Source organism: Polistes fuscatus, unplaced genomic scaffold (genome assembly GCF_010416935.1).
Source record: "Polistes fuscatus isolate 324 unplaced genomic scaffold, CU_Pfus_HIC Scaffold9, whole genome shotgun sequence".
NCBI lineage: Eukaryota > Metazoa > Arthropoda > Insecta > Hymenoptera > Vespidae > Polistes > Polistes fuscatus.
The window spans coordinates 2,234,209-2,258,327 of NW_025113173.1; the positions used below are offsets into that span (position 1 = coordinate 2,234,209).

The 24,119-nt window shown below is 30.7% G+C and overlaps 2 protein-coding genes across 2 annotated transcripts in view; one reads left to right on the plus strand and one right to left on the minus strand.

The window, feature by feature from the left end:
• Positions 1 to 13,390, plus strand: part of LOC122525326 (beta-1,4-N-acetylgalactosaminyltransferase bre-4-like) — a 36,553-nt gene extending 23,163 nt beyond the window's left edge. Inside the window, exons 3-7 of the mRNA XM_043648046.1 lie at positions 3,053 to 3,396; positions 5,179 to 5,415; positions 11,243 to 11,426; positions 12,143 to 12,361; positions 13,178 to 13,390. Of these exons, the coding sequence (XP_043503981.1) occupies positions 3,053 to 3,396; positions 5,179 to 5,415; positions 11,243 to 11,426; positions 12,143 to 12,361; positions 13,178 to 13,316 (1,123 nt within the window). The 3' untranslated portion in view covers positions 13,317 to 13,390. The remainder of the gene's footprint in view (positions 1 to 3,052; positions 3,397 to 5,178; positions 5,416 to 11,242; positions 11,427 to 12,142; positions 12,362 to 13,177) is intronic.
• Positions 13,391 to 16,653: 3,263 nt separating this feature from the next.
• LOC122525729 (sperm flagellar protein 2-like) lies at positions 16,654 to 24,074 on the minus strand. Its single transcript, XM_043648655.1, has 5 exons — positions 21,259 to 24,074; positions 19,155 to 20,840; positions 17,943 to 19,041; positions 17,197 to 17,490; positions 16,654 to 16,984 (listed from the first exon to the last, which is right to left on the minus strand). The coding sequence occupies exons 1-5, from the start codon at positions 23,589 to 23,591 to the stop codon at positions 16,715 to 16,717; spliced, it is 5,682 nt and encodes a 1,893-aa protein (XP_043504590.1). The 5' UTR covers positions 23,592 to 24,074; the 3' UTR covers positions 16,654 to 16,714.
• Between the last annotated feature and the right edge of the window lie 45 nt (positions 24,075 to 24,119).

Below are 24,119 nucleotides of genomic sequence, written 5' to 3' on the forward strand. Positions count from 1 at the left end.
AAAATAAATACATAAATGTATATTGTATGTTTCTTTTCTCTTTTGTTATTGCTATTTTTATTTTATTCAACGAAACGAAAAGTTTTATATAAAAAGAACAAAATTTATAGATATCTATATATATAATATAATTTATGTATATGAATATGTAAATGAATTAGGTAACCGAGAAAGTTTACCGTGGTGTTTCCAGATATATATATATAGGGTATATCATTTATTTCTACCGATTAAAACGGCAAGAACTTTCTTAGTTATTTGATATTATACAGTAAATGTAGAAAGTACGAGTACTACCAATCCAGTTTTATCACGAGGCTTTGCGAAATTGTTATTTATTAACTAATGTTTTTTCTTATTAAAATAGGTACATACGATGCAAAAAAAGAAAAAAGAATACAGATAACAAAAAAATATTTCGATCGAGTAACGTTTACTTATCTTTTTTTGCACGAGTTGTTTTACTCGAATTAAAAATGATTAAAAGTACAAAATTTCATCTAAATATCTTTGTTTCTATAATAAAAAAAAAACTGGTGTGTGTACTTATGTACGCACGTAAGAAGTTATACTTCTTTGCCGTACCAAAACGAACATAACCTCAATAACCTCAAAAATAACTTCAAAGAAAAAAAATAACTTAAAAAAGAAAAATTATTATTATTATATATATAGGAAAGAATAAAAAAAAGAAAAAGAAAATATCAAAATATATATATCAGTCCACACTAAATATAAGAGAGATATATCGAATTACTTGACGCGTCAACAGTCATGGCGCGGTTACAGCATTACTTCTCGTTTCGATCATTTAAGTAAAGCAGCGCTGAGTTCGATTAGTATTTGGATGGGTGACCCGCTTGCGAAAAAAAGGGGAAGAAGAAAAGAAGACAACTTCACGCCATATACTTGAAATCGCTTTGCCGCGCGTCGTAAATACCGACAAACTTCATGGTGTCGTTTTTTCAGACGCTCGGAACAAAATCACTCCCCATTACATTTTCCCCAACGCGCCAAAAGAAGTATAACTTCAAAAAAAGAAAAGAAAAGATATGCAATACCCCCTACCTCCTCCCCCTTCACCCTAGATCTGTTTCTGCACGAACATAATTCAATATATTTTGTTTATTCGTTAAATGAGAACACGTATGATGGATGAAACGAACGCAGATTACATTTATGATTCATTATTCTCGTGATCATCTTATAATACGACACAAGTTCGAACCGAGTTTACTATTCTAACTCGTCCACGTTCAATAACGTATCCGCAATTTTTACCGTTATGCAACTGGCTGCAGCCAACCGACGATTATAGAAGAATTTTTTCATCCTAGATAGTTGCATATAAAACACACACGCGCACGCACACACACAATCGCATCGTGCACGGCCACAACGTAGTTAATCGTATGGGGAAATAAAAAAAAAGAAAAAAGAAAGAAAAAAAGGAATATAACGGTGCCAAGAAGACATTTTGAACCGCATATCGGTGATCTCGACTGTATAAGTCGTACGACCAATTTCCCTGACCATTTCTTGGGTTCTTAAAGCAATTATCGAATACTGCATCGTCAGCTCATAAGAAACGAGAGATAACGAAATAGAGAGAGAGAGAAAATGAAAGAGATGCTGAGAGGAAGAGAGGGTGAAGGGGGGAATGAATGGAAAGCACAAATCCGAGGACTTTGATTCCTTTAATTCTCTTCTCTTTTTTTCTTTTTTTTTTGTCTATTCCTGAAGATTACCGTTGCAATAATCTATCGATGAAAAAGAACAAGAAAAAAGGTTATTAACAAGACACCCTTGAAACTCGACTTTTCCTATAAATAATAGATGAAAAAGAAAAAAAGGAAACGGGGGGAAAATAAAAAAGCAACGCGTTATCCAGTAATAATATTAATATCACGATATATAAACCTTGCAAAAAAATAATAATTATTAATTTATTCGATTCCTGGTAAGAATGAGAAGGAAAAGGAAAAAAAAATAAAACAAAAGAAAACAAAAAAATAAGATTTACGTGTTTCTTATTTAAACGCGTGTTAATTAAATTCCTTATCCTTGGAATTGTTTTATAAAAGAGGAAGGAAAAAAAAATAAAAAAAAAAGAAGAATTAATTCCTCGTACAAAGTTTATCCTCAAGGAGGAAGATTATAATCCGAGTGATTTGCTTAGACAGAGAGACCAATAACAGTAGTACGTTACCAGCATTAAGCTAACTGTTAAACGCTCGATCGAGTTTCTAATCGTCAAACACAACCTCTCGGTATATGTGCGTGTGCGTGTGCGTGTGGCCGCACGATTACGTTATGGTGCATAGTTAGAAGCGAGATATAGTAATGGTTCTCGCATGTACTCGCATTCGCGCACGTGGTTCCACCCTGCACAGGTTACCTGTCGATGGATAATTAGGTTCTAAGGGATAGCTCGATGCACTGTTAGATTTGGTATTAACCATCGATCGATATCTCTCCCATGCTCGTCTATTTAACCTCTGTGTACTATTACTATCTTTCTCTCTCTCTCTCTCTGATTCACTCACTCACTCACTCATTCTCAGTATCTGGAATCACGTTCAAGGCGAGAACTTGATGGTCTTCGTTCGTCTACTGTGTTATTAGTATCTACTCTGAACAATCTAATTACGTTACAGCTATCAAGGAACGGATTATAGAATACCTCTTGTGGTATATATATTATATATATATATTATTCGTATTAGTTTAGTAACCCTGATCAAATCGGTATTACTTTGGCTCCATTTTGTGTATCAATAAATATGGATAATAGGGGGTGATATGGAATTATTGGATTCATTTTAAAATTTAGTACTATGTATTTTTATATATATATATTCCTATTAGTTTATTTTCATTGTCTCTATTTTGTGTATCAATAAATAGAAACAATAGGAGATAACGGAAATATTGATTAGTTTTCAAGTTTAACATATATTTTATATATATATTCCTATTAGTTCAATCATCATCAATCGTTCATAATCAAATCGTTAATAATTTGTATCTTCTTTTTTGTTTTAATTTTCAGGTATGCCGATCGAACGTATAGAAATCATCCTCGTGGATTAATAATATACGGTCCAGCTACCGTGTCAAATATTTTCGGAAACAATAACAACATCAGTAACAATGATGTCTCCTCGAAAATATTCGAATCAATTGGCAAAGGGAATACCAATGGAAGCGTTCTCACGAATGGTACCAAATCTGAGACTGCTGTCGTTGCTGATGCTGATGCTGCTGCTGCTGGAGTATTTCCGACGAACAACAACAACGTCGTCATTGGTTTGCCTTCTGGAAGACCTCAATATGCTTCGAATGCCACGAATAACGCGACGATGCAACAATGTCCATTGGTTGCACCGAATCTCCGTAAGATAAACTCTTAGTTCATTTACATAGAAATACATTAAACTGGTATTTGTAATTTTTATATATACGGGATCTTTCAAATGGGAATTCAAAATTATTTAACAACAGTCAATTCGGGACACATAAATAAGAATAATAATGTAGGATTCGTGAAAAAATGGGGTCGTCGGATTAACTGGACCGGGACTCGAACCCGGATCTTCCGTTTTCTGGGCGGGCGACTGCTCTTTAACCATTGAGCTATCCAGGACCCACCGTCCAATCTTCTCACGAATGCCTATTTAACTGTTTGGCTTGGATAATTCGTATAAACGTCAAATTTTGATGTGATTTTTATTTCCACGTTGTAAAACTTGTTTTTAATACTAAACGAATATCGTGTATACTTATTTCTATCACAATTTAAAATATCAAAAATATACAATTTATGTAATAAGAATTTTTGATTCGTCGAATAGCACGATAACTCGTACAAAAATTTTCCAATAAAAATTGACTATCGGTCATTTGATGATCGGTCATGGTACGTTTAGAGTGTTAATACATTTAATACAGAATTCAATTTTTATTATTCTATTTCTTTTTCTATATTCATAATATAATTACGTATAAAACACGTTAGTGAAAACATTGAAAACTTTTGCACAACTCATACACTGTACGTGTCTCATTTTATTTCGGATATACCGTCAAGATTCTACTGTAATATCAAAAACATATTTGATAGACAACAACAAAATAAGTGCGTTAAATAATTACGTTAGCGTTATAATGATCGTCTCGTAGTAAACAGCTGTTTTACAAGAAAAATACCTCACTCAACGAGATCCAACAGTTTTCCACGGTTTTCTTTCTTTTATCCCGAATCGTTTGTCTTTGCACTTTCTACCTAAGCTTGGAAAAAGAAAAGAAAAGAAAAGAAAAGAAAAAAGAGAGAAAGAGAAAGACGAAGGGGGTGGCAGAGGTGGTAGTGGTGGTGGTGGTGTCTTAACTTTTCTATTTTGTCTTCCTTCCGATTCGATCCTTCTTGTCTTTGATCTTGTCTATTTGCACGTTAGCAAAGCTCGTTAAACCGTACACCGAGGAAAACAAAGGATGAGAAGAGTGGCGAATGTTTACCTCGGTTAATCGATGGACTTCTATCTTTTCTACCCGAGTTGAAATCCACCTCTTCGATCCTCTCTGTTTCTCTCGTTTTATGTATTCTTTCTACATTTACTCGCTGTTAATCAAATATTTAAATCGAGACGATATTTTAATACTGTTTGAATAAGCATATCTATATATAATATATAGATATAATATATATGTGTGTGTGTGTGTGTGTGTATTATTTCTATAGTTCGATGACTGATAAATTGTTCAACGAATTTATATAGAAAGTTATTAAATGTACAATAATTTTTGTAATCTTTTATATCTCTAATTGAAAGATATTAATTAATAGAGAAAACGTAGAGATTTATATTTTTGTACGAGTATATTTTAATTATTATTGGTACAAATCATTTTTCTAACTGTTAAATATAAAACGTATTTTATTGCAGTTCATTCGGATATAAAATATTAAATGATATTTGTTGTCAAAAATACTCGATATTGGTTTTTATTTTTAAATTTGTAATACACAAATACTATGTTTTAACGTTTTAACGTGTTTTCAAGTAGTAGACAAATATTCGGAGATTAAAAAGTGTTATAAAGGGTTAACTAATTTTGAATAATGAATAAAATTCATGATAATGAAGTAATATTAATCTATCGTCACGTATTTCATTCTAGTTGGTCCAGTTGCCGTTAGTAAAACTCCACCAGAGATGTCGGTCATGGAAAAAACATTTACCGAGGTGAATCCTGGTGGTAAAGGATGTCCGAAAACTTGTATAGCCAGACATCGAGTTGCCATAATCATTCCTTTCCGTGATAGACCGCAGCATCTTCAAACATTACTATTCAACATTCATCCGATTCTCTTGCGTCAACAAATCGATTATCAAATCTTTGTTGTTGAGCAGGAAGGTGAGTTAATCGAATGCAATAGATACTTTAATTACTTAGTTGTTTTTTCTTTTTTTTTTTCCTTTATCTTTATCTTGTAACATAACAAGTATTTATTTGTCTTTACGTTTATCATAAATCAATCTTCCCCTCTATCGTACAATACAAGGTGTTTCATTAGCTCCGATGGAATGAATTATTAACGATTTTATCGATAAAATACGTGTTGCCTATCCATTATATCTGATTTTCTGTTTACCTAACACGTGTGTAAATTATCCAGAGCTTATCGTACCATAAGCACATTATATGGAGAGCTAATCAATAAATTATCTTCCGAATGATGGTTAAGAGAACAAAAATTCCAAAAATTTCCAAAATTACTAAGAAACAAAATATTATTTCTCTCTCTTTCTAACACTGAATATTCGTTTAGAAAAATTTCACGAAATAATGAATAATGTTAGAATGTTATTGTATTTCGTATTATCATCCTGATTGATATAAATTCATACATATATATATATAATTATAAATAAATAATAATTAATAGAAGAATAATAGATGCTGATGACGAATTAAAAAAAAAAAAAAATAAAAAAGAAAAGAATATAAAAATAAATCATCCAACAAAGTATTATTTATGTGAACATCTATGATAAAATCCACGTTAAGCCAATGGGAATCTTTATCTTTCTCTTCGTTCTAATATTAAACGAGCTATTCGTCTCTGTCTTTCACAGCCACTTAAAGGCTCCAAATGTTTTCATCTCTTTCTCTATTTCTTTAAGCTTTTTTCTTTTGCTTTCACGTGGGATCTAACAAAGAACAAGGTGACGTATAGAAAACGTTTGAAAAATCCACCTGGGATTTTGTTGAAAGTTCACTGAAATACCATTTACAATGACGATAGTTATCTTCGACCAATGTTGTGTTTATCGACGTTTCCTTCTTTTTTTCACGATATAAGTAAGAAAAAAAAAAGAAAAGTAAATATTCGTTCATTTTAATTAAGTGTCGTGCAATTAATAAAACACGAAAACGGAAACTTCTCTTCGTAAATATCGAATTTGATTCCTATTGGTTTAGTATTACACTTCTAGGATTACGTTTAACACGTAAAACGAATTGTTATAGGAATTTTGTTCACAGGAGTAGTATACGATTCATTTTATCGAAAATAACGACTACAATTTTTCTTCGTTTAATGGGAACAAAAATACTTGTAACAACGGTGGTGGTGGGGGTAATGGGGAAATAGGGGAAATAGGGGAAATAGGGGAAATAGAGGAATGTAGGTAACTGTCACCATCCTTACAGAAGTATACTACTACCTGGTGGTAGTCTTGTTACGTAATACCACGTTAGAACGTAATCTAATCGGACTAATGCAAGTCGAAAGCGAATAGAAGAGATGCCGATAACTGGATTGCTGCAATGCGGCATATCTCCACTACTCTCGTTCGGTCATTAGTTATTTTCTTAATCAGGCATCGTTAATCAAAGTATAAATCGCTTTGATAGCTATCGTACTTCCTCAGGGATTTGTCCCTTTTTTTTTTCTTTCCCCCTTATAAATTCTATAAAATAGTAATTTTTGAAACGTCACTTATTACCAGACATTTATCACTTTTTACCTATGTCCTCGTTAAAAGCCACTTTATTCGTTTTCAGTAATAGTATTTTCTATGTACTTTATAAATATATTTAATGGTTTGTTCCTTTTTTTTTTTTTTTTTAAGAACGTCCCGTATATATTATTATCAAATTGATATAAAATATATATAATTTATTCGAATACCAATTATATTTAATTAAAAGTAATTGAATTGCGTTAAAAAAAGAAAAAAAGAAAAAGAAAGAGAGAGAGAGAATGAACAAATTTCGTTGAAACCAAATTTCAAAATATTTCAATGTTATTATAATAAATATTGAAGTCATAATATATCATTCATATAATAATGCAATCCAAATGGGATTCGAAGAAACGTTAATCTGTTGTACGATGTGATTTATCTGAACTTTTGCATTATTATTTTGATTATTATTGTTAATATTATCTCGGACATGTCTGTCTTACAACTGTGAATGATATTTAATATTATTCTTATTGTTGGAGATGCCTTTAACGGGTCTTTAATTGTCTCAAATGGTCCGAACGTAGTTTCATCCTGCAGCTGCTTTGAAATTCAAATCCTTCCTTCCTTCCTTTCCTACCATCCTATCTACTAACCTTCCTTCCTTCCTTCCTTCCATTGCGAACTGTCTGTCTTCTTCATCCCTTTTCAAAAGTCTACTAGGAAGATCCGAGATTAAAGAGCCTAGCAACAGCCAGTAGTAATAGTATTAGTAGTAGTAATAGTAGTTGTAGTAGTCAGCTAGCGAATACTTTGCTTTTTACATAATTGCTAACGGTAGTGAATAATTTCTTTGAAAAAGAAAATAAAAACGAGAGTACTAGCAAAGATGGGGGGGGCGTAGGAGTGGGGTGGCGGTTAGGGTGGGGCTTTGGGGGGGAAGGAATATTAAATCTTTTGATCATCGAGAGAAAATGTCAGTTATCGTATGATTTATTTATATATAGGATTTATAATTTGTTCATCAGAAACGAGATTCCATTTATTTTTTATTATTTTTCTTTTTTTTTTTTTCTTCAATTCCTAGGAAAAAGCAGACTTTTATCGTAATTTTTTATTTCGATACTAATAACTGTTCCATGTTGCTTTTTTTTTTGTAAAGATACGATTGGTGATAGGAAAATCCTACTATCTGACGAGATAAAATTATCTTTCTTTCCTTTTTTCTCTCTCTCTCTCTCTCTCTCTCTCTCTTTTCAATCGTTTGTTTTTCTGAACAAGAAAAAAAAAATCCGTTAAATCAATGATAATGAAGGAATCGATAAAAAGAAAGGGAAAAAAAAATATTTATCTTGAAACGAGCCAGAGAATATCAGCATCCCCCCCCATTTTTCTTCTTTTTTACTCTTTTGTTTCTTCGTTTCGTTTCGTTTTATCCTCGAGGATCATCTTCAATTTAACGAGAACGAACGAACGAATGAACGAACTCTATCCTCATTTTCAACGGGAAGGAAGGAGAGAAATAACAAACATTATTATTTGCTTTCTTTTGAACCCAATGATGCAAAGTATATCTTTCATTCGCGATCGTTAATTAAAATTCTACGAAGATAGGATTAAGAGGAAAAAAAAAAAAAAAAAACATTTCATCAAGATTCTTCTTCTCTAAACGCGCGTTAAATTTCATCAAAATTTAATCCAACGTGTATATATAACTTTCAAATATTTATAATTATTACAAAATTGATTTGATTTAACTTGAAATCATTAATTTACGATTTATGTATATCGAATCGTTGGTAATATCGAAGATTAGTTATTAGACGTTTACATTCGTCTATTAATAGAAATTTCAAGAATTTCTCCCTCTCTCTCTCTTTCTCTCTCTTGATGTTTATTTCTAATCGATAGAGATTGAACGAACTTGTTACTTCACCATAGAGGAAATTCATTAGAGAGAGAGAGAGAGAGAGAGAGAGAAATACTTATATTAGAAATAGCTTCTAAATGGAATCATGATTAAATTGCTATATAACATCATGTAACAACTTTGAGGTTATACGCTTCGTATACATATATATATATATACGTTTATCTGTATTTTATAAATCATATTTATCTTATAACTATAAAATTACATGTGTCAGGAGGTTTGTAATGTTTTTCTAAAATTAAATTACATAAATTATCAATCAATATTTAAATATAATACATTCCGAGGTGTACGTAACGTACCATTTCAAATATTTGTCTGGAAAGTACGCCATTTTGAAAAAATTAATTTTCGAAGATATTAAAAAAATAAAGCAAAGAAGAAGAATTTTTGAAAGGGAAAATTCGATGTTAAGTCAAATAAAATAAATTTATTATGTATTATGTTATACTTTTAACGTATTATAATTATTCTCGTGATGTTTTTCTTTTTATTTCTCATCGTTTCTCTTTCTTTTTTTCGAAATTATTACATTGTCGAGACCATCCACGAAATCGATATATGTAAATCGATCGATTCTCTTGGGATACTTCCTATAAAGATAATGGGTCCTTGTTTCTTCGTTGAACTGAACGAACGAAAAATCGCATCTAAAAACATATATATGTGTATATGTATATATATATATATATACATCTATGTATAGGAATCCGTTCTTCTTCTTTAGTCTTTTATCGCATTTTGTGTCCTGTTCGATCCATATAAATCACGAAACCTCGAGTATACCGTGAGATTTATTTTATACACAAGCATGGGCATTATGGATTACTTTTAAAGGAGAAGACTCGGAAGGTGTGAATTATAGTTTGAACGATCATGCGTTAAAAACCTCCTAACACTTTCCTTTTTCTTTTTTCTTTCTTTTTTTTCTTCTTTTATCAACGGTAAATCACCGACAGTAAAATAGGGAAAAGAAATGTGAATAATAACTCTGTCGGTATTGTATTAACTTTTACAGATAAAAAAATAAATATATATAAAGGTGTTTTAAAATATGCGGGTATGATTTTAGGGATGGTTTTAATACGGTAAAGTAAAAACAGTTAATAAATATAATTATAATATAATTGTTATCTAACCCTCCTATAAACATAGTTATTAATTTAAGATGACATAATTTTTAAACATACTAAACACGAAAATCATGTTATATCCAATGGATGTAAAAGTACAGTCTTGTACAAAAGTTTGTCGTCACTTTCTTATCATGTTAGAAGTAAAATCGTGTTGCAAGAGGGCTACTTGCAACGTATATAAATAAAATTTATGACAAAAAAAGGGGAAAAAGAACCCACTCCCTCCTCTTAAAAAATAAAAAAGAAAGAAGTAAGTAAAAAAGTAAGTAAGAAAGAAAGAAAGAAAGAAAGAAAGAAAGAAAAGTAGAAAGCACTCGTGGAAAGTTTTTGAGGTAAGCTCTTCAGACATAGAGAGCACAAAAGTGCTGGGTATGTCTAACTGGGTCGATTAATCTCTCACGTAAGGAGAGAGAGAGTGAGAGGGGGGGTGAGGATGCTGCCGGGGCAAATGCAACCAGCACTTTACATACCACGAAAGATCACCCTAGATTGCTCGCTACCCCTAACCTCTTTTTAGTTGCTTCATATATCCTACGATATAAAATACACGACAAATGAAACGAAGAAAAAGATAAAGATGATATTTTGAGAACAACAGAAAATAAAAGGAAAAGAAAAGGAAAAAAAAGATAGGGTCCAAGGAGAAAAAAGAAAAAAGAAAAAAGAAAACTTATCCGAAAGATCTACACGGTTTGCCCTACATTTCAAAAATATCTCTTTTGCTCTTATTTCTTTCTTCGTTCATTTTCTTTTTCTTTTTCTTTTTATCTATTTCTATTTCTATTTCAGACATCTTATCTTTCTCGTCGAATCAGTCCCAGTTTCCTCCTACATCCCTTTTCTATCTTTCCCCACCTTTCTTCTTCTTACTTTCGTTCACATAGCGACGATGTAAAATGTTTTAGAAGTTTTAATCGAAATTACAACTTCATTATTTTATTTTATCTCCATTCATCTTTTTTTTCCCCATTTCTTCAAGGACATCTAGGAATTAAGGTTCTCGGACTACTACCACCCCCCCCACTCCTTTCATTCTATCTATCTATATCTTTCGCAAAATCATTTTCATTATCATTTTCTGTTTCTCTATCTTTCTTTCTTTCTTTCTTTTTTTCTTTTTTTCCTTTTTTCCTTTCTCATCCTCGTGTATTCTTGTTTTTCTTCTTTTATTGACAAAGTATTTTTTGGTTCGTCGGTTTCAGGCACCGGAGCGTTTAATCGTGCGATGCTGATGAACGTTGGTTACGTCGAAGCATTGAAGGAAAAAACGTTCGATTGCTTCATTTTCCACGACGTCGATTTACTTCCGGAAGACGATAGAAATTTGTACACCTGTCCGGAACAACCAAGGCACATGTCAGTCGCCGTTGATAAATTCAGATACAAGTATGATGATTTTTTCTTATTATTATTACTATTATTATTTTACTTGTAAATATTACTTTTATTTGTGTGTAATTTTTTTCTTTTTTTTTTGTTTCGTTATAAATGCACAATTAATATCATCGATTATCCATTTCTAAAGCTATTTGTTTATGAATTTAATCAATATTTAATATCGTGGAACACGCGATTTAACCTCGAGCAAGATAATTATTACTTCCCGAAGGATGAAGGATAATAATTTCGTTTTAATGAAGTAAAAGTGGAGGAAATTTATGGTGGTAGGGGGGAGAAGATAAATAATTATTGCTATTATTTATTAACGAGTCATTAACTCGTTATGTAACTAACTGTAGTAATTGTATGATCGTACTATAACAACTCTCTATTCAGATCTTCATTATCTCAAATTGATTTTTACCACAAATTACTGTAATGTAGTGCAAAGCGTGTGTAATATGCACACACGGGGCTGTGTGTTATTCGTTTCAATTAAAAACACTTAAAAATATTTCGATTAAATGTTCATCCTCGATAAGAACATTTTGAAGTATGATAAATATTATTTTTTTTTTGGAGAATATAATAGTTTTGCATTATTTCTAATTCTGTAATCGTTGTACAAATTATTTAAAATAAAAAATTTGTTCATGCTAGGGTATAAGTTTTAAAACTCTGACAAGGTAATATAAAATGCAAAAATAATTGGATTTTTCAAGACTCCCATACGCCGATCTTTTCGGTGGTGTTTCTGCTATGTCTCGAGAACATTTCAAGCTGGTGAACGGATTCAGCAACGTCTTCTGGGGTTGGGGTGGCGAGGACGACGACATGGCTAACCGTATAAAAGCTCATGGTTTGCATATCTCACGTTATCCTGCAAACGTAGCTCGTTACAAGATGCTAACACACAAAAAGGAAAAGGCTAATCCAAAGAGGTAAAAACAATTATAATTTATCTTTAAATTTAAATATATTATTAATCAATTATTTTTTAATTTATTTAATTATTTAATTAATAATTATATTATTTTACTTGATATTTATATATTTCAAATATATATATAATATAATATGTATTATTAAATATTATATTAAATACAATCGAGATCAAATGACCACCGAGTATTTGAAATTTTGCAAATTAAAATTCCATTGCATTACTTTGATTTGATTTTATTTTATTTAAATATTTTACGAGAAATAATTGTAATAAAGTTTTCACTCAAACATGATTTTTCTATAATTAAAGAAATTTATGAAACAACAAGAAGAAACATCTAAATCTCATAGAAATACGATTATATAAATTAACTTGACGAGAATAGTACTTTTACGAGATAATTTTCGTATATAATAGAACAAACGAACATTTTAGTCATGCACTCGATTTGTATAACGTAATATTACGCACGTCTCTTTCACATTTTGAAATTAAATCATTATGATAATATAATTACGTTCCACAAAGAGAGAGAGACAAATAATATTTATATTCATTTACAGTAGCTGTTTGTAACGGAACAGAGAGAAATACTATTTATATAATAGAATTCGTTCGTATAATAGAAAATTCTTATAACGGGTGTGCTTATAATAAAAAGATGATTTTATCGTACAAATATGAACCGATGATTATGAAATAAGAATAATCTTGTTGTTTTCTTTCTCATCGTTCGTTTTATTTTTTCAGGAAGTGGGGAAACAAATGAGAAATGAATTAATCGATAATTATATCGTTTTATTATTAACAGGTACGAGTTCCTGAGATCGGGGAAGAAAAGATTCGCTACTGATGGTCTTAGCAATCTACAATACGAGCTGATCGATAAACAAAAGCCTAAATTGTATACGTGGCTTTTAGTACGACTTACACCACCTCAGCCCAGCTGATGGCTACCATGGATCGGTTGAATTTTTCGGGAAGTTCCTTATTAAATAGGTTTCCAAGGGACAGAAAAAAAAAACACACACACGCACGTAGTCCAGTTTCTTTTTCTATTTTTTTTCTCTTTTTTTTTTTTCATTGTTTCTCAGGAATTTTCCATTTTCAAAACTGAAAATCTTCGATAAAATAAACATCAGTGGAACGAAATATATATAACGCGTGTGTGTGTGTGAGTGTATGTGTGTGCGTGCGAATTTTTGAAAAGTTTTTTCGAAAGAAATAATAAAACAACACAACAAAGAAATAAAATAAATAAGAAATAACGAACGAGAAGGGACTTACTACTACTATTACTATTACTATTATTACTACTATTACTACTATTACTACTACTACTACTACTACTGTTTTCCATCGGTGTGATGTTATTTCGTAATACGAAAAAAACTTAACTTCCACGCTGCTGCTACTTTTGCTGCTGCTGCTGCTGTTGTTGTTGTTGTTGTTGTTGTTGTTGTTGTTATTATATTATTTTTCGATTGTATCCTCAGAGCAGCGAGATTTTTCTTAAAAAATTCGCTAACCAATCTCCCATTAAAACACCATTGGTTTTTTATTTTTCTCTTATAAAATCGTGTAAACGTACACCGAGTTGGAGAGGAGAAGAAAGGGGGAGTGGTGGGGGATGGGGGATAGGGGGTGGGGTTTAAGGGGTTGGGAGTTTAATACGACGGATAAAATCGTCAATTGCGTGATATATTTTTTATTCCTCGATATTTTTTTATTGCAACGATAGGATTAACGAGTATGCGGTGATTAGTAGTGAGGACCTAGTTAAATGAGTTTTGACGTGCCAAAGGAAAAAGTTAGGATGAATTTAAGGGGAAGGTAAACATATATCAAAGGAAAAGAAAAAGAGAGAGAGAGAGAGATTGAAAGTATGTATGTATGTGTGTATGTATACGTGTATGAAATTTTATTGATTGACAATGAATGAGAGAATTATGATAATGCGGTGTCCAATATTATGAATTTTGTAGAATTATTAAATAATACAAAAAGACGTCCACGCTTTATCTGTGGACCCTTTTTCGAATCTTCCTCTTTTAAATATATAAAACAAAACAAAAAAATTATATAATATAAAAAATAAAAAGATTTGTCTCTCTTAACTTAATAATTAAGCTATATATATATACACATTTAAAATTAATAAACATTTAGGATACGCTTGGAAAAAAAAAAATGAATTTACTTAGTCGATAATAATTAATCGTTAAATTATTATAATATATATATATATATATATACATATATAATATACATATATTAATATATATATATTATTATATACTTCTATTTTTTTATATATATAAAAAGAAAAAAAAAGAAAGAAAGAACTTCGGTGAAAACATTATACGCGAGTGTGTGTATATTATTAATATTATTATTATAATAATAAAATACCGTGTCCACCGATAATCTCGTGGACGTTCCTTTTTTTATATATATCATATATCGTGTTTCTCGTTTACACGAAAATATATCATTGATAGGATATAGTAATTGAATTGAGAATTAAAAAAGAAAAAAGAAAATAAGATCGAAAGCTTCCCCTTTGCGGATTATCGACGTTTCCGATTTTTTTTTCCTTTTTTTTTCCTTTTTTTTTTCCTTTTTTTTTTTCAGTGTTCACATGCGCAACCATAAATGAGAGGTAGGAAGAATTAAATTCGCGTGAATTTCCAAATAATATAAACATAATTATTAAAGGAGGAAGGAAAAAAGAAAAAAGAATAAAAAAAATAAACTATAAGAAAGCGCGGGCGCGTATGTGTTGTACGTATGTGTATAAAAGACATTAAATTAAATGAATGAACATTTAAGTCAAATCGCGTGCAGCTAATTATTAAAGTGCATTTTTATTATTATTATTATTATTGTGTATCGTCTTCTCTTTTTAACTTCGTCGTGTGTGAAAACCCAACGATGAAGTTAACAAAAATATTAAAATGCGTATAAAAATTATTACTGACACATAACACAAAACACACACATACACATACACAGACGCACACACACAACAAATATATTCTTCGCGAGAGCTGAAATACGTAAATATTTGTTGCTTTTATTTCTTTTTTTTCGATCGAAATGAACGAAAGATCTTCGATTGAATATTTTCGAAATGAATTTTTGTTATAATTATTATTATTATTATTATTATTATTTCTATTATCATTACTTATAAATATATTTTTAAGAAAATAATTTATTAATAGAAATAATATTCGTTTAATATAAATTTCATTGCGTTTTCTTTTCTTTCTAATATTAGATATTAATTAAGAAACGTTTGATTCGATCGTAAAGGAAAAAAAAATAAAAAGAAAAAAACGTTTTATCGGCTCTCGCGCATTTTACAAAAAATAAAACAAAAAAAAATAACGTGAGAAAATTTTTAATATCAATCAGCAAACGGAACGGAAATAATAGCGATTATAAATTTAAGTATGATGTAAGTTAAATTGCGCTAAGTATTTATATAAACGTAAGCAATTCTTTGAAGATATACGAGAAAGAAGAAGAAGAAGAAGAAAAAGAAAAAGAAAAAGAAGACAAGACGACGTTGTATTTAAACGTAAACGCGTTTATAACACACGTTATTAAAGTATGAACAAACGAAGCAAAAAAAAAACAAACAAAATACGTACTGTCGTTCACATCGCCAATTTATTATTAAAATATCAATTTATTAATGACGAATAATATATATATATATATATTGAAAAAAGAAAGAAATAAAACTAAAAAAAAACGAACGCGAGGAATATTCTTCCAAATTTCTTCGTAAAAAATTATTCTTATATTATTGAACAAAATTTTTGTTAATACTTGATTTTTTGTTTTATTTTACGATATTAAAAACAAAGAAAAAAAAAACAAAAACAAAAATAATTGATACAATTCGATACCAAAAAAAAAATTGTTACTTTATCGTATAAAATTAAAATAATAAATATATACAATAATATCGTCTCCTCGTGTGTACGTTACTTTTTTGTTCTCATCTCAATTTTATCTCACGCGTGATGTGTAATAGAAAAATATATTATTCTGTTTTAAAAAAAAAAAAGAAAAAAAAAAAGGGAAGAATATATATATATATATACATATGTACATAAGGATATTATACATCGAAATATCGTATTTAATGTTCTTCGAATTTATTTACAATAGGTAAAGAAAAAAATTTAAAAAGAAATAAGCAAATAAGAAAAAGAAAAAAAATTTAAACGAAAATAATAATAATAATAATAATAATGATAATAATAATAATAATAATATTAATATTAATATTAATAATAATTATAATAATATAAGTCAACTATAAAAGTAATAATCAATGATAATACCTTTCCTGTTCCTCAGTTATTATTTCAGAAAGAATATTACCGAGACGTTTAACAGTAAACTTACTGGTACTTTCCAACAATTCTATAATGAAGTTATGATTCAAGAAACGATGAGATAAAACTGTATTCTTATCGTCGGACAATTCATCATCGTAAAGTTCGTCGTAAGCATCACGCAATAATTCCCGAAGTGTTTTCGTAGTTTGAAATAAATCGGGTTGAGATGCGTGCCACGGTAAAGTAGCCAATAAAACTGTCTGGAAAAAATCAAATTTATGTATTTGATTATCTTATAATTATATTTAAATATTACTCTCTTGATTATACGATTATTTTTTTGATTATAATATTTATATTATATACTGACAATTATATATTTTATTTTTACATACCGATCAAATAAATAGAAAAATGAGTTTATAAATTAATTATAATTATAATATAATAATTTTGTTGAGATATAATTTACCAAACAAATATCATAGGGAATCCAATAAATGATTATTCTTTCAATAGGTTCTTCATACTCGTGATAGCTTTCAGGCATTATACTAAAATCTGATTGTTCATCGCTTATCGAATCAGAAATTTGTTCAGAATTTTCAGTAATCTGAAATAGTAACGTCGAGGGATCGATCTCCTCGCCAGGTTCATCAAGTTTTTGGATCATCAATCGACGTGGTACTGCGTATTCATCAATTTCTTCTATTATTACACCGGCAACAGCTTTGTCCAAGAGATGATTTATTATCTCTTTTGTTACCTTATAATGATTTTAAATTATTTCATTTTAATTGTCTGATCTCTATACACAAATGTTTTTATTAAATTAAACGGAACAAATTATGCAGAAATTTACAGCATTTAAATAAAGAAATTTCAACCACGAGTAGATGCAAAAGAGAAAAATAAGGAAAAGTGCATAAAAATTCCAATGATATTTTTCCCCGAACGTGTATTTAAATTATTTCAATTAATTAAATTAATTCGATTTCAAACGATCATATTAAAAGTTTATAAATTTCTTCATAATTTGATTATATATCAATGATACCATAATAGAAATAAATTTCTAAATTATAATCGTCAAACTTTCATTAATCATTATTATAAATGAATATAAATAAAACGAATTATATGAATTCGAAGAAAAAGAAAAAGAAAGGAAAAAAAAAGAAGACGGGCGGCTTATAAATTATTATTAAATTATTATACTTGAATAGCTTCCTCGCGTAAAAGATTTCTCATAGATTCCAATTGGGCGTATAATCGTTTCTCGTGAAGTAACTTATCAACGTATTTCTCTCCCTCATTGAAATCCGTGCAAACTTTGTTACCAATAGCCAAGGAGAGTGCTTTTCCAAGTCCTTCACGAGGATCCTCGTCCTTGCAAAGGGCCAATAGCAAGGCAGTATAATTGACCGAGTATCGATCGATCAAGTACATCTGACAAAGCAATTCTTTGGTTAATAGGAGTCTCAAGAAATCTTCCTTAAGATCCTTCTGAACGATTATTTCTTCATCCTGATCCTCAATCGTAACTTTGTCCTCGTTTATTTTCGAATTTTTCAAATAATTAACATAATCCATCGCTTTACCCGAGATCATAGTACTCACCAATTTGTCAGGATTAACTAAATCTATCTCATCGTCGAATAAATGAGCATCCAATGGTCTTTGAAAATCATCGAAGAGAATATGCTTGATATTCGATGAAATATCATCGGTATACTCGAAAAACCATAATGGTACGGAACGATACTGATCTATCGTCACGATTTCTTTCAAATCGTGATCCAATATTCTATAACGATCGCGTGCACGTAAAATATCTTCCTGAGTTGCTATTGGAAGATTCATAGCGTGGATCAAAAATTCACGCCATTCTACGTACTCGCAATTACGACCAAAAATCTTCTCGACGAATTTGTTAACGTCGCACGATCGTAAACGTCGCCAACAGGATGGTACAGGCATCGTTCCAAAACCATCGTCTTCCTCGTCCTTGTTGTACGATATCATATCTTGAAAAACATAAATTAAAGAACGTTCGGTCAACTTTCCACTGGGTGCAATCATTTTAAACACGTTCATCAAACGACCCAATTGTCCGATAGTGAATAAAAATGGTTTAACAGTTTCTTTGGTTAATTTCATCGGTTTTTCCATTTCATCTGGATAAGTAAGAATGTTAGATCTTACGTAAAAACGTTCACCGTCTAATACCAATTCCTCTTGAATCATTTTTTCCTCTTCTATAGCGAAACCGAAGACCTTTGTCATCTCGTTAATGCTATTCTTTTCTTTCTCGTATCTGGAAAATATTTATCGTTTTATTTTTTCTCGATTCATTTTTCGTGATTCTCGATTCACGAGTTTTTTCTTTATTTTTTTTTTTTTTTTTTTATATATAACGATTAAAAAAACCTGTCGATTATTTTCTCGTAAATTCGATGAAACGTTAATCGCATTGTTTCGAGAAGAAAATTAACGTCGACTTTAGCGGATTCCGAGATAATATCCAATCTCATTTTCATCCGATTGATCTCAAATAAAATAGCGTATCTCCATTCTTGAAAAAGATCCTGCATTCTAGTTTTCGTCAATTTACGATCGACATCATAATCCGCCGACAAATCAACTTTTTTCCGAGTTTTTTCCCTAACGGTAGGAAGATTTTCTTCTTTCCTCATCGTATCGTCAGCACGCGTTGCAATAAATTCTACAAATTGTTTTACGTAATTAACGTTATCGATGATAGCTTTGTAAACTAAACTATCGGTTGGAACGAAAATCATTGAGTTTACAACATCGATAAGTAAATTCGTAATTTGTTGAGTTAAATCGTTTGGATTTATGACGGGTTTTGTAAGATCAAATTTATCCGAGATCGTTTTATTAGATTTTTTCACATCTTTTCGATTCGTATTATCTTTTATATCTTTGTCATCGATCCTAATAGCAGTAATAGTAGTAGTATCAAATACATTTTGATTAATTTGCGATTTGATCTCGCGTATATTCAATCTGTCGAGTAAAATTTTGGAAAATCTGGATTCTTTGATAGGTTTTTGAAGCATACTTGTATAATAATCTTGAATCATTTGAATGGTATCTACGAAACGATCGATTTCAGTTTGAATTATCGAAAGATAAATATTAACGAGTATAACAGCTTCGAAATCGGTCCAACGTTCGTTAACGATTCTTCTGCGTTCCTGTTCGGCCTCGGTTCTTTTTAAATCGCAAATATCAAATAGACGATTTTGAAATTCGATCAAACGGCAATGCAATTCGCATTTAACGTCGTCGTCGTCTCTCGTGTCATCGTTTACGTCGTTGAACATTAGTTGAAACTCGTTCAATAAATTCTGTTTATTATCGGGTCTGTCGATAAATTTCATCATATTACTCATTAGAAAATTTTTGTAAGGTATAACAGCGATAGAATGGGTTCTCTTTAACGAGAAAATTTCCATTAAATCGTAAATGTAAATTTCTTCCAAGTTTTCCCAAAGAGTAGCCAAAGCATCGATTAATACAGGATTTAATGACAAATCTAACCATTTCCAACCATCCTCTCCAGGTTTTGGTACACGATGAACACCAATGTTATCATCGGAAACTTTCTCATCTTTCACTTTCATTTTATCTTCTTCTTCTTCTTTTTCTTTTTCTTCTTCTTTTTCTTCTTCGTTCTTTTTGGATCGAACAAACCGTTCAGTTATTTCTGATTTCTTTTTTGAGGATTCTTTGAAACTAAATTCCTTACGTTCTTCCAATAACTTCAATGCACTTTCACCGAATAATTCTACGGAAGGTGTCCTTGGCATAGATTTATTATCGATCACGAGTCTAACTATTTTCTTTATGATATTTGTATCGAAATGATCGTAATAAACAACGTAAGCTATGTTCTGTTCGATATAAAACTTATCAACAGCCGTAACATCATCGGACAACACTTCCACCAATTCATTCGGATCTACGTCAAGGTCAATTGGTTTTGGTATAGCTCTGACGTAAGTTGTCATAAAAGTCGACGTCGAAGTATAATCATTTTTTTTGGTTATCGGATTTGGTAATAATTTTGACTGCCTGTAAAGAAAATATCTCATCGTGTTTTATCGTTATTGTATTATTTTATCATTCGTTTCTATTTATTTGGTCAATATTTGTAAACCAAATTTTTAGTTATATCGAATAAATTCAATTACCGAGTGTTAAATATCGATACACAAGGTATATACTGATATTTTATATTAGAAATATTAATCGTTCGTTTAAAAGAATGATTTAAAATATTTAATAATACTGACCCAATAAACAATTACCTTCGTGGTATAATAAATATTAGAGTGAACCAACAAATTTCGTGAATTTTATCCATTATTTCCCCATTTATGCACAATTTTATAATAGAATTTATAATGAAAATAAACGCACGAAATTTTGGTTAATCCTAATAATTCTTCTCTTATTTGACGTATTTATTTATCGTATACATATAAAAAGTATCCAAAATAATTACCTGTAAATAGTATAATCATCATCGATTTCAGCATCCTCGTAAATTATCCTCGATGAAACCGGATCTATCTCCTCTATGTTAATTTTATCGAAATCTACGACGTTAGTAGAATGATCATAGCGTTGAAAAATTTGACAACCCGTTAAAGCAAATTCCAAACGTGCCATCTGATCGTAACTGTTAGGATAATCGATCAATGCCCACCCTTCGATTTCACCAAGACTCTTGAGATATTCCAAGATTATTCTGGTGTTCAATTCGTTAGAAATTGGTTGACCGAGTATTAAAAATTCGTATGTCCACTTTCCAACGTGTGCAGCATCGCTTAGAATAGGATTCATGTCGTCGTAAGGTATAACTCGAGGTGTCTGAGTTTCTTTCTCTTCCAAATCTTTCCCTTTTTTCTTATCCTTTTCCTTTTCCTTTTCCTTAACTTTTCTACGTACCGAAACTTTATCAGATCTAAGAGTTTTCGTCGATTTCGTCTTTTTATCCTCCTTCAAATCGTCAACTTTACGTTTGACAATATCATCGGTAGCACGAATAATATTTGCATCGATGTATTCCACGTCCAACATTTCTTCCTTGTATCGTAACAAACAATAATTGATGGCATCTTTCATAGACACCAAACGAATACCACTATTCTTCAATAATATTTCGATAGAATCGTATAAACGTGGCTCGACTATACCTAAAATGATAGCTGCAGTTTTAACTTTAGGTACCGGTGACTCTAAATAACCAGTCGGGTAAGGATAAACAAACTCTAAAAGTCGATGCACGATGTATCCTAACACAAGTTCACCTAACTTCAAGATTTCTTCAATCTCAGGATCCGTCGTAGGTGGAACGTATTCGTCCCAAGGTGATTGCAAAGTATGATAACTTTCGAAATTGGCTTCGTTCAATACCTCTTCTCTGTCCAATCGTGATTGAACAATTTCTTCGATATCTTTTTCTTCCTCCTCCTTCTTCTCCTCTTTAAGAAATTCATTCTCGAACGGATCGAATATTGGCTGACATTTCAAGAACAACGTTTTCCATTCGTTCCAAATCGTTTTTGGCACGCAACCTTCGTTAGAACTTCGATATTCAACTACTTTCAATGCTATATCTATCAAATCTCGAATAACTTCTCGACAGATTCTTTCATGTTTCTCTCGTAATTTGTTTAATTTCTCATTACGAATTTTACGATGAAGTTCGCATAATCTACGATATTCCATATCAACGTTCTCGTATTCCCAATCGTATTTCTCTCTATTTCTCTCCTGTTCCAATCGTGCTTTGTTCTCTTTAGCATCCAACATCAACTGATCAACGATACTTCTGTTCTCGGTCATAACATTTTTTTGATTAAGAACCTCTGATAATTTAGCTACTATTTGTTTCTCGTAATGTGACTGATCAAGTACGCGACGTGCGAGTAATTCGTCGAAACTTTTCTCCCGTTTTTCTATCAACGTATTCCAAAGCTCGGAAAGCAACGTATTTTGCATTCCAGATTTAATAGTATTATCAATGTTATCTTTTCTTTTACGATTTTTCAACCAGGATATATAAGCTTTTGCGGCATCAGGATTTTCCTCGGATACTTCTATTTCGTCGTATAACTTGTCGGTTAAGCAAGGATCATAAATATCGCTTTTGGAAGATTTAATACGATGTTTACGAGCAAAATCATTCATCTCTTTTAAAATATCATCGTTTTTCGTGTCACAAAATGTTGTCGGAAGGGGAATAGGTTCGATCCAATCGGATGGATGCTTCGTTTTTAATATTTGCTCATATTTTTGTTCCTTACGACGAGATTTTAATATCTTTTGAAACTTATTACGATGCCATTCTATCGTACTAGTTGCTTTTTTCAATGGTTTTGAGAGTGGATGATCAGGTATTTCGTATGGAATGGGTTCTTCGAGGACAGGAGTCACATCGAATTTTCTTGAACTGGGTATATACTTTTCTCGTTCTTTTTGTAACGTGATAAAGTATAAACTGTCCTTGTCTTCTAAACTTAGATAAACTTTATAAAATAATTGAAGAGCCGTAGCACCTTTGCCACAACTAATTTCACAGATACAATCGTCTGTACAATCAACTCCGATAAAACGTAACCAGATACGTAAATGTTTTAAATTTACTCGACAAAGTGTAGGATCTTTTGTCTGAATGATAGTATCCAATTGATCACAATTAATAATACCGTAACTGTGAAGAATTTGAGCCAAGAGATAACCGTCTCTCGTGTAATGTCCGAACAATTCAGGTGTTAGATCGATTAAAACTCCTAATCTCTTTCTAAACCAGTCTTTTAACACTTTACTCATCTCTCTCTCTCTCTTTCTGAAAACTTATTATTTATATAGGAATTATATTTTTTATTTTATACAAAGATCTCAAGATAAGATATATTCGTAAAGCAAATACATGTATTTCGATATGTATTATGATAAAACTAATACTCAATGATGAACAATTAATTAATCTGTAAATGATAATCGACAGGTAAAATATCGATTAGTTAATCGAATATATATATAATGGATTAAGATATATATACACACACACACACACACACACACACACACACACACATACAGATGATTATTTACTCAATTATTTACAGTATAAATTCCTTTCATTTTGTCGCAAATATACTTTTGATATTTAGCTTATTATATTAATGCAACATTATAATGCATTAGCAAATAATTGAACAGCGAAATAATAGGAAGCTAATATTTGAATAAAATGTAAATGAAAAATTCACTTCTCATACAATAAAGGTGTTAGTGAACAATAATATTTTAAGTACGTAATAACAAAATTAATTTCATATATTTTTTGACATGCTC